At 41.5% G+C, this 12,489-nt stretch overlaps 1 protein-coding gene across 1 annotated transcript in view; it reads right to left on the bottom strand.

The window, feature by feature from the left end:
• LOC117513410 (syntaxin-12-like) overlaps positions 1–11,934 on the bottom strand; it is a 417,092-nt gene extending 405,158 nt beyond the window's left edge. The window contains exons 1-3 of the mRNA XM_034173594.1: positions 11,858–11,934; positions 11,519–11,645; positions 2,351–2,506 (exon numbers count right to left, since the gene is read on the bottom strand). Coding sequence (XP_034029485.1) covers positions 2,351–2,506; positions 11,519–11,645; positions 11,858–11,934 — 360 coding nt within the window. The remainder of the gene's footprint in view (positions 1–2,350; positions 2,507–11,518; positions 11,646–11,857) is intronic.
• Between the last annotated feature and the right edge of the window lie 555 nt (positions 11,935–12,489).

The raw sequence follows: 12,489 nt of genomic DNA, 5'->3' as shown, positions 1-12,489 counted from the left end.
CTGTTTGGAAAAAGTGATGAATTACTTGTGTTATAGTTGAAGGTATGTATGAAGGTATGTATGTTCTTTTGAATTTTATATTTTTATTTCAATTACATCATGTTGGAGAGATTAGGTTTCACTGAGTTGAAAGGGCATCACTTTTACAACCCCAATTCCAATGAAGTTGGAACGTTGTGTGAAAAGTAAATAAAAACAGAATACAAAGATTTGCAAATCCTTTTCAACCTATTGAATACACCACAAAGACAAGATATTTAATGTTCAAACTGATAGACTTTTTTTGTTTTTGTGCAAATATTTGCTCATTTTGAAATGGATGCCTGCAACACATTACAAAAAAGCTGGGACAGGGCCACCAAAAGACTGGGAAAGTTGATGAATGCTCAAAGAACACCTGTTTTGAACATTCTGCGGGTGAACAGGTTAATTGGAAACAGGTGAGTGTCATGATTGGGTATAAAAGGAGCATCCCCAAAAAGGCTCAGCCATTCACAAGGAAAGATGAAGCGAGGATCACCACTTTGTGAACAACTGTGTGAAAAAATGCTCCAACACTTTAAGAACAATGTTTCTCAACGATCAATTGCAAGGAATTTAGGAATTCCATCATCTACAGTCAATAATATAATCAGAAGATTCAGAGAATCTGGAGAAATTTCTACACGTAAGCAGCAAGGCCAAAAACCAACACTGAATGACCGTGACCTTCGATCCCTCAGGCGGCTCTGCATTAAAAATCGACATCATTGTGTAAAGGATCTTACTGTGTGGGCTCAGGAACACTTCAGAAAACCACACCCCCATAATCATCCATCAGCTGCTGAACAATTCAGATCGCTCCACTTTGCTCAAAATCCACAGCATAGTTGCTTAGTTGGGCTCTGTGCCATGGAGTGGCATAGAGAGGAGGTGGAGACGGAGAAAGCCAGTTGTGTGGCTCCACATCAGGCACAGCAGTAGCAGGCGGAACACCTGCAGGAGCGTGCTAATGAGCGTTGGAACAAAAACTTTTAGCCGACTTGGCGTCACTGTCCTTCTTCAGCATACTGCAGCAATGAAACTGACTGCAGTGCAGCAGGATTTAATTGTGCGCACGTCAGAGAAGAATGCTGTCAAGCTCTATTAAGGATCACCACGAATCAAGACGGATCAACCCGCTCACTTGCAACTTCCACAACATGAGGCGAAATGAGGGTGGTGTGTGACATTCTTGGAAGATTTTTGGACAGCCAAAAAACATGCTCCACGAAAATCACGAATATCACGCACCAAAACACACTATTAAGAAATCTATTTAGATGTGTTAAGTTGTGTTAAGAATGTCAGGAATGTGCCAATATAACGCAAATATGACATTTGTAAAACGTCCTACCTATGTGTCAACGCAGCATTAATTCTTTGTGACATAGATTCAAAAATGTTCTTGAAATGTTCCTCAGAAATTCTGGTCCATATTGACATGATAGTATCACACCACTTCACTATACCACCAGCAGCCCGAATGGTTGATAAAAATCAGACTGGCATGTGACGTCAAGTTGTTTTTTGCACTACTTCTAAGCTTACACTATATATATATATATATATATATATATATATATATATATATATATATATATATATATGTGTGTGTGTGTGTGTGCGGCAGCTGTGCAGGAGCACCCCCATTTCATTGCATGGTACAGTGACAATAAAGACTATTATTTTCTATTGTTACTCTCTCATCATGACAAATTATGACCCTTCAATCTAAGTATTGCAGGAGAAATTGAGCTAGCGTCAGGTTCTTGTTCTTAACTAAGAGCCGTGACATCAGGTGAGGTCTCCTGTGACTGTTTGCCCATCTACCTCAAATTTGGTGTGTTGTGGTTTCAGAGATGCTCTTTTGCACACCTAGGTTGCAACAAGTGTTTATTTGAGCTGCTGTTGGCTTTCTATCAGCTCGACCCAATCTGGAGACTCTACCCTTAACATGGCATTTTTTTTCCCAGAGAACTATCACTCACTGGACACTGGATTTTTTTACAAACTTATTTTCTTTAGATACAAGAGATGGTTGTGTGTGGGAAAAAAAAAAAAAAAACAAGTACTGTAGATCAGCTGTATGTGAAAAACCCAAATCAGGTCATCTAGCACAAACAACCACGTTACATTCAAAGTGACTTTGAAGTAAAAGAGACCCTCTGAACCATGTCTGCCTGACTTACTGCACAGAGTCTCTGTCATGTGATTGGCTGTTTGCAATATATATACCAAGAGACAGCAGTGTCATAAAATATTGTACTCAAGATATGAACTTGATGCTTTGTTTTGCTGTACAATCAATGACTGGTGTCTGTGTTCTTACTTCGATCTGCAGCAGGCCTTCCTCTCTCTGCCGAAGCAACTCTACATCCTCTTCACTGATCTCAGACAGGAAGTCTTGAACTCCTCCCACAGACCCTGCTGCTTCGCCAAACATTGGACCCTCCTCGATCTGATCACTAGAGGGAGTCTGCAGGCTCTATAAAACCACACAAATACACAACAGGTGGCATAAGACTATATTAGAAGAATGGCAGCAGTGGAGTTCAGCAGTTCTGGTGACAATCTGTAGTTGTGGCATCGGTAATTGCAGCAGAACTCTCAAAGTAGTAATTGACATAATTGTTTAATATTTGTCACAGTAGCACATGTGATAAAAGTGGCAGCAATAACAGCAGTCATGGAGACTACATTACAGATCAGCCTAGTACAAGAAAATAAGATGGTTCATCATACTGAAATCATCTCACAAAATATTTGTCATGATTTGTCCCTGATCTGGGCCTTTTTTTTCCCCTTTCTTTTGCTCACCATCTGCCCCAACTTTGTTTTATTAGTTGTTTATTTTCATCATGTGTTTATTCTATATTCCATTTTGCTTTGCCACTTTGTTTCTTTGTTACTTCTATACTTTGGCCATACGTTCAGTTCCATTCCAGTTTGTTCTGCCACTTGTGTTTTTCATTATCATTTAGTTATCATCTGTTTATTTTTGCTGTTCTCATTTCTGTTATTTGTTATTTGTTAGCCTTTGTTTGTTTTGTCATCTGGTTATCTTCTATTTTATAGTTCAGTCATGAGTCATTTTCAGTCTAGTTTTGTCATTGTGTTTATTTTCTTATTATTCTTCTCTGATTTATTCTCCTGTTCATGCTCTGTGCTGATCCACTTCATGGTAACTGTTATGTGTCGACGCGGGTTGAGGAGCGGACCTGCGTCTGACGGAACCCAGCGCTAAAATAACCAGAAAGCGGTTCCAATAACAAAAACAATTTATTTTTTCACCCTCTGGTGCATAATAAAGTGTAGAAACTAAAACAGCGTCATTCTGGTGGAGTGAAGGCTGGCACGCTCTCCAGTGCCCAAAAGGATCGAAGCCCGGCGCTTCTGGACTCACTGTTACCGCCAAACACCCCCCAGGTGGACACGACAAACCGACTCTCTGCGAAGGATAGAAGAGGTGAGGTAAGTCAGCAGTTACAACTAATATCCTTCAAAAGACACACACTATCAGCAACACATTCAGGTCTGTATTTTAAGCTTTATGCAAATGAGCAGCTTCTCACAACAGGTGGAGGATCACTTGTCCGCACGCCACAGCAGTGAGAAGCAAGCTGCACAATTCTCATCTCACGTAAAAACATATGAATAAAATCCATATAGTTTTTGAAAAAAATAAAAAGGACCGTTACTTTATTGACAGCCCTCGTATATATATATATATATATATATATATATATATATATATATATATATATCTACGTTGATATCTTGGCTGTGTGTTTATGGTCATTGCCCTGCTGAAAAATAAACTGTCACCCCAGTCTGAGGTCAAGAGCACTCTGGAGCAGGTTTTCACCCAGGATGTCTCTGTACATTGCTTCAATCATCTTTCCCTCAATCCTGACTAGTCTCCCAGTTCCTGCTGCTGTAAAACTTTCCCACAGCATGATGCTGCCACTACCATGTTTCACGGTAGGGATGGTGCCTGATTTATTCCAAGCATGATGCCTGACATCATGATTAATCTTTGTCTTATCAGACCAGATAATTTTGTTTTTCATGGTCTGAGAGTCCTCCAGGTGCTTTTTGGCAAATTTGAGGTGAGCTAACATGTGCCTTTTACTAAGGACTGGCTTTCATCTGGCCATACAGGCCATACAGGCCTGATTAGTGGATTGCTACAGACATGGCTGTCCTTTCTGGAAGGTTCTCCTCTCTCCACAGAGGAATGCTGGATCTCTGACAGAGTGACCATCAGGTTCTTGGTCACCTCTCTGACTAAGGCCCTTCTCCCCTGATCGCTCAGTTTAGATGGGTGGCCAGCTTAAGTAAGAGCCCTGGCAGATCCGAACTTCTTCCATTTATGGATGATGGAGGCCACTGTTCTCATTGGGATCTTCAAAGCAACAGAAATGTTTCTGTACTCTTCCACAGATTTGTGCCTCCAGAGAATCCTGTTTCAGAGGTCTTCAGACAATTCCACTGACTTCATGCTTGGTTTGTGCTCTGACATGTACTGTCAACTGTGGGACCTTATGTGTAGACAGGTGTGTGACTTTACAAATCATGTCCAATCAACTGAATTTTCCTGTTTTATTCCAATTAAGGTGTAGAAACATCTGAAGGATGATCAGTGGAAACGAGAGGCACCTGAGCTCAATTTTGAGCTGTGAATACTTATGTACGTGTGATTTCTTAGGTTGTTTGTTTGATTTTTAAATAAATTTGCAAAAAAAAAAAAAAAAATAATCATTTTCAGATTTTTTTCAAATTCACATGGGGTATTGTGTGTAGAATTGTGAGGACAAAAAAACAATTTCATTAATTTTGAAATAAGGCTGTAACATAAAATATGTAAAAGAGAGGTGCTGCAAATAATTAACAGATGCACAGGATATTCTTTTAGTACAAAATTCCTCACATACTGAAGACAAATGTAAAAATAGGTGTGATGAGGATTGTATAATTACACATGTAATATTCAATATGCAGCCATTCATATTTACTCAGACTGGCTCCACATACTGAGAATCGCCTCCAGTGAACACCTCCAACACTTGCCATGTTTTTCTTCAGTTATGCAATGTTGAGGTTGAGAAACTCTCAAACACATGCAAGTATTGTGTACGTGTGTTAGATTTGCAAATGAATAAAGCAACAAAATTTTTAGCATTGCTCATGTGTACATAGCTCGTATGGGTCAATGCTGAGTTACACCACGTCGACTGACTCACCACTCCTCAGCAAGCTGACAGCATCGTGCACACTCCTCCACAGACATTTCCACCAAAAATTTCCAGAATGCATCAGTGCAACACACAGGAGGCACACAGTGTTAGCCTAATCATTGTGATACCTTAGACACGCTTTGCACATGCTCTTCAAAGATTTACACTTTCCTTTCTTTGAAATGATGGCATGTACTTGAGATATGGGCGGAAAACAGTCAATAACATTTTCATTGATTTTCAAAATGCTAGTCTGCATGTGTGGCTCACAAAAGATGGCTCTCATCATCCACTTGACTCATTTGCACTTGAGGTATTTTAGCTGAAAATGTTCAGCAGAAAACTTGAAAAACTTCACATTCAATAATAATAATTACACATTTCACTTTTCAAGAGAAATAAATCATGTTCAAAGTCTTGCAAAAGTCAATGCAGTCAGCACTTTAATTACAAACCTCATTTTAAAATGCTGCCACAGTATATGTAATACAAATACATAAAGAAGTCACTGCCTTGTAATTACTAGTTAAGCTTTATTAAATTCCATCCATGCACCTATCTGTTCACCACTTATCCATGCTGTGGTTGGAGCAGGTTAAGTGAAGTCTACTTTGGTGCCAAAACCTTCTGCTCCAGTTGGAAGATCCCAAGGCCTTCTTTGTAAAATGGCAAACTTACTACAGCCAGCATTTTCTGGGTCAGTTCCCTTTCTGACATGGCCAGAACATCTCCAGGGGGAATTTTCTGAATCAGATTGAACCACCTTCACTGATTCCCTTTAATGCAAAGTTGCAGTCATTCTGCTCTGCCCTCACATGTCCATGAAGCCAAAGAAGACATGTCAATTATGGAGTGATGCTGTAACTTTTTTTGGCTTCAGCTAAAACTCCTGTAGCTACATTTTGAATCATTTAAATATACTCACCAAAAATATAAACGCAACACTTTTGGTTTTGCTCCCATTTTGTATGAGATGAACTCAAAGATCTAAAACTTTTTCCACATACACAATATTACCATTTCCCTCAAATATTGTTCACAAACCAGTCTAAATCTGTGATAGTGCGCACTTCTCCTTTGCTGAGATAATCCATCCCACCTCACAGGTGTGCCATACCAAGATGCTGATTAAACACCATGATTAGTGCACAGGTGTGCCTTAGACTGCCCACAATAAAAGGCCACTCTGAAAGGTGCAGTTTTATCACACAGCACAATGCCACAGATGTCGCAAGATTTGAGGGAGCGTGCAATTGGCATGCTGACAGCAGGAATGTCAAACAGAGCTGTTGCTCGTGTATTGAATGTTCATGTCTCTACCATAAGCCGTCTCCAAAGTCGTTTCAGAGAATTTGGCAGTACATCCAACCAGCCTCACAACCGCAGACCACGTGTAACCACACCAGCCCAGGACCTCCACATCCAGCATGTTCACCTCCAAGATCGTCTGAGACCAGCCACTCGGACAGCTGCTGAAACAATCGGTTTGCATAACCAAAGAATTTCTGCACAAACTGTCAGAAACCGTCTCAGGGAAGCTCATCTGCATGCTCATCGTCCTCATCGGCGTCTCGACCTGACTCCAGTTCGTCGTTGTAACCGACTTGAGTGGGCAAATGCTCACATTCGCTGGCATTTGGCACGTTGGAGAGGTGTTCTCTTCACGGATGATGCGAAGGAGATGTGTTGCACTGCATGAGGCAAATGGTGGTCACACCAGATACTGACTGGTATCCCCCCCCAATAAAACAAAACTGCACCTTTCAGAGTGGCCTTTTATTGTGGGCAGTCTAAGGCACACCTGTGCACTAATCATGGTGTCTAATCAGCACCTTGGTATGGGACACCTGTGAGGTGGGATGGATTATCTCAGCAAAGGAGAAGTGCTCACTATCACAGATTTCGACTGGTTTGTGAACAATATTTGAGGGAAATGGTGATATTGTGTATGTGGAAAAAGTTTTAGATCTTTGAGTTCATCTCATACAAAATGGGAGCAAAACCAAAAGTGTTGCGTTTATATTTTTTGTTGAGTATAGTTCTAATAGCAGCTCTGGGCACATGAGACAGAACTTTACAATAATCAGTTCTGGAATAGACAGAGGCATAACCTGAGGTCTCAACCATTAAAACAATATTATGAAAATACATAAAAGCATTTTCTGATATACAGTATAGATAATTGGAAAAACTGGCATCAACAACCACACCAACATTTTTTTTCACTTTTTTACCATGATGGATTGAACAAGTATCCACCATTATTGTCAAATGAGAATACTGACACTGACATCAAGCACAACCAGTGACCATTCTCTTCAAAAGTAAATTACAGTGAGGAAAATAAGTATTTGAACACCCTGCGATTTTGCAAGTTCTCCCACTTAAAAATCATCTTAGGTGCATGCCCACTGTGAGAGACATAATCTAAAAAAAAAAAAAAAAAAAAAAATCCGGAAATCACAATATATGATTTTTTAAAATAATTTATTTGTATGTTACTGCTGCAAATAAGTATTTGAACACCTGTGAAAACCAATGTTAATATTTGGTACAGTAGCCTTTTGTTTGCAATTACAGAGGTCAAATGTTTCCTGTAGTTTTTTCTCCAGGTTTGCACACACTGCAGCAGGGATTTTGGTCCACTCCTCCATACAGATCTTCTCCAAATCTTTCAGGTTTGGAGTTTCAGCTCCCTCCAAAGATTTTCTATTGAGTTCAGGTCTGGAGACTGGCCAGGCCACTCCAGGACCTTGAAATGCTTCTTACGGAGCCCCTCCTTAGTTGCCCTGGCTGTGTGTTTGGGGTCATTGTCATGCTGGAAGACCCAGCCATGACCCATCTTCAATGCGCTTACTGAGGGAAGGAGGTTGTTTGCCAAAATCTCGCAGTACATGACCCCATCCATCCTCCCTTCAATACGGTGCAGTCGTCCTGTCCCCTTTGCAGAAGAGCACCCCCAAAGTATGATGTTTCCACCCCCATGCTTCACGGTTGGGATGGTTTTCTTGGGGTTGTTCTCATCCTCTGAACATGGTAAGTGGAGTTGATTTCAAAAAGCTCTATTCTGGTCTCATCTAACCACATGACCTTCTCCCATGACTCCTCTGGATCATCCAGAAGGTCACTGGTGAACTTCCAACGGGCCTGAACATGTGCTGGCTTGAGCAGGGGGACCTTGCTGCCCTGCAGGATTTTAAACCATGACAGCATCATGTGTTACTAATGTAATCTTTGTGACTGTGGTCCCAGCTCTCTTCATGTCAGTGACCAGGTCCTCCTGTGTAGTTCTGAGCTTTCTCAGAATCATCCTTACCCCACAAAGTGAGATCTTGCATGGAATCCCAGACCGAGGGAGATTGACAGTCATCTTGTGTTTCTTCCACTTTCTAATAAATAATCATAACAATTGTTGTCTTCTACCAAGCTGCTTGCCTGTTGTCCTGTAGTCCATCCCAGCCTTGTGCAGGTCTACAGTTTTGTCCCTGGTGTCCTTAGACAGCTCTTTGGTCTTGGCTATGGTGGACAGGTTGAAGTGCGATTGATTGAGTGTGTGAACAGGTGTCTTTTATACAGGTAACAAGTTCAAACAGGTGCAATTAATACAGGTAAAGAGTGCAGAATAAGAAGGCTTCTTAAAGAAAAAATAACAGGTCTGTGTGAGCCAGAATTCTTACTGGTTGGTAGGTGTTCAAATATTTATTTGCAGCAGTAACATACAAATAAATTATTAAAAAATCATACATTGTGATTTCCAGATTTTTTTTTTTTTTAGATTATGTCTCTCACAGTGGACATGCACCTAAGATGAAAATTCCAGACCCCTCCATGATTTCTAAGTAGGAGAACTTGCAAAACCGCAGGGTGTTCAAATACTTATTTTCCTCACTGTATATGATGACGTGATTTTTCACTGTAGTCATAGGAGCTTCCAGGTTTGTAACATGAAAGCTATACTTACAGACCAAGTGACAGGTAGCCATAACTGTAGACATCTGAAGCAAAGGTGCTAGATACATAAAAAAAAAATGTAAATACCGGTGGGCCCAAAACTGAACCCTGAGACACCCCACACATAGTTGCAATCATACATGACAATGTGATCTGTTCAGCAAGTATTATCTCAACAATAATTCAGCTGCTCCAAAATAGTAAAATCATTTTTATGTTCTGAATCAGATGTAACTAAAAAAAAAAAAAGGGGGGGGGGCTTAATGGAAGAAAGTTTACCTCTTGCAGCATAAATTATTGCTTGGAGGAGTGGAGCAGAGACAGATTTTAACAGAAGAAAACAGATCAAATCTAGGTTTGAGTCTCCCATGTACAGAACATCTGGAAAGTAATCACGGCGCAAATGAAGCATGAATTCAAATGAATTGTCTATAGACCTCCAAGACAGGATTGTCTCGAGGCACAAATCTGGGGAAGGGTACAGAAATATTTCTGCTGCTTTGAAAGTCCCAATGAGCACAGTGGCCCCATCATCAGTAAATGTAAGAAGTTCACATCCACCAGGACTCTTCCTAGAGTTGGCCATCCATCTAAACTGAGTGAATGGGGGAGAAGGAGTCAGGGAGGTCACCAAGAACCCGACAGTCACTCTGTCAGAGCTCCAGCATTCCTCTGTGGAGAGAGGAGAAGCTTCCAGTAGGACAGCTATCTCTGCAGCAATCCACCAATCAGGCATGTATGGTACAATGGCCATACAGAATCCACTCCTTAGTACAACCTCAATTCCAATGAATTTGGGATGTTGTGTAAAATGTAAATAAAAACAGAATACAATGATTTGCAAATCCTCTTCAACCTATATTCAGTTGAATACACCACAAAGACAATATATTTAATGTTCAAACTGATAAACTTTATTGTTTTTGTGCAACTATTTGCTCATTTTGAAAAGGATGCCTGCAACACGTTTCCAAAAAGCTGGGACAGTGGTATGTTTACCACTGTGTTACATGACCTTTCCTTCTAACAACACTCAATAAGCATTTGGGAACTGAGAACACTAATTGTTGAAGCTTTGTAGATGGAATTCTTTTCCATTCTTGGTTGATTGATATACGACTTCAGTTGATCAACAGTCCGGGGTCTCCATTGTCATATTTTGTGCTTCATAATGTGCCAAATATTTTCAATGGGCGACAGGTCTGGACTGTAGGCAGGCCAGTCTAGTGCCCATATTCTTTTACTACAAAGCCATGCTGTTGGAACACATGCAGAATGTGACTTGGCATTGTCTTGCTGAAATAAGTAGGGACATCCCTGAAAAAAGATGCTGCTTGGATGGCAGCACGTGTTGCTCCAAAACCTGGATGTACCTTTCAGCATTGATGGTGCTATCACAGATGTGTAAGTTGCGCATGCCATGGGCACTATCACACCCCCATACCATCACAGATGCTGGCTTTTGAACTCGCGCTGATAACAATCTGGATGTTCTTTTTCCTTTTTTGTCCAATAAATAAAAATAAATAAAGTTTGTCAGTTTTACCATTAAATATCTTGTCTTTGTGATGTATTCAACTGAATATAGGTTGAAGAGGATTTGTAAATCATTGTATTCTGTTTTTATTTACATTTTACACAATGTCCCAACTTCATTGGAATTGGGGTTGTATGACAAAGATGATATTTACACACAAATGAAACAGTTATGCAGCTAGCTCCCAGCCTGTGACGTCACCATGCTAATGTCCTCAAAATAAGTTCAAAGTTGTTATTGGGTTCCAAAAACAGCATTTTTTGGTTTTAGAAGTGTTTATTTCTCACTAGCTTTTACATAATATATAAGAAACATGCATATAAACAAAGAAAACAAAGGAGTTTTGGAGAGACCAGCCACTGACTGACGTTACTGTACAGCTCTACTCTGATTGGCTGTCACGGCCACCACTCAAAAAGAAAACAGAACAGGTTCAAACAGAATGTGGGATTTTAATCTCTCAAAATATCGCTTAAAATATGTCAAGGCCAGCTATCTTTGAATTTCTCCAAGGTCTGTGTCCCAAGAATCTTCCCTGTGAATTTGAAGCCTGTAGCAGTAATAGAACCGGACTTAGGCTGTACACAGATGGACGGACGGACGCCAGGTCGTCGCAATACCCGATGGCCATATATACAAAATTATGCATGACAGGTGCACGTCATGTGTGTATGTTATGCACTGTAGAAGGTCAGAGGCTGCCCACAGACCTTCACTGTAGCACCAATTTCTACAGGTCTTACAAAAGCTAAAGCATGCATATAGCACATACAGGGAATGTACAACCATCATCTGCTTTGTGTTTCAGGCTGGTGTGCAGGTCTGGTTCTTTTCCAGAGGAGGTAAAGATGATGGTTCCTCTTTTGATGTCGTTGCACAGGAGTTGTTCGCCTCCGATCCTGCAAAAGCTGGTCCAACTGTGAGCAGTATGGTTGCCCTGACATTGTGGACCCCTGTGGGCCATGTGATTGCCCTACTGCTGTCCATCCATCAGGACTTCCAGTGGATCATCCAGGAACCTATTCATTGCCGCAGTGAACTCTGGTGGGTCATCCAGCTGCCCACCAGTCATTGCTTTGGACTCCAGTAGGCCAGCTGGCTGCTCACCTACATTGGCCGTGACCTCATGTTGGCCCCCTTCAAGAAGTGTGGGGGTTCCAAGATGGCGCCTGTGACTGGCATGGCCATCGCTCGGCCCCTGTTGTGTTGGTTACTAATGGCCACTTTTACAACATATGTTATTTTAGCAGCCCGAGTAGCAGATGGAGGTGTCTTGGCTTTACGGGCTTACGATCAGGACTCTTTGTTTCATATCAAGGAGACAATGGAGACCCTATTTGCTACACGAGACAGGTACAACCAGGAGTTTCCTCCGCCCCTAACTATCGGCTCCGACTCACCTGATTATCCGCTGCTGTTGCGGGCGCCGTGTAAGATCCGCAGGAGACTGAGGAAAAAAGGCTTTTTGGAGAAGAGGAGAAGAGGCTGGTGTCCAGGTGAAGAGAAGGCGTGCAGCGGCGCGTTTGGGCGTGAGCGCCGGCGGCCGAGGATGGGCTCGCTTCCTCTACCACATTCCTCTCTTTGATGTGTGCGATGGCACATCTGCATCGACACCTATTCGGTTAGATACGGGTGTTCTAGACTTTTTGCAGTGCTGGTATCCTGGTGGCGTAGTTCCATCGCTACTGTGCACTATCGTGTTTACGCCTCCGCCTGCTCTGATCAGCCGGAGTCCACGTGACC

Source organism: Thalassophryne amazonica, chromosome 7 (assembly GCF_902500255.1).
Source record: "Thalassophryne amazonica chromosome 7, fThaAma1.1, whole genome shotgun sequence".
NCBI classification, from domain to species: domain Eukaryota; kingdom Metazoa; phylum Chordata; class Actinopteri; order Batrachoidiformes; family Batrachoididae; genus Thalassophryne; species Thalassophryne amazonica.
Note: the sequence above shows the minus strand (reverse complement) of the source record. Positions and strands in the feature narration are given on the sequence as shown.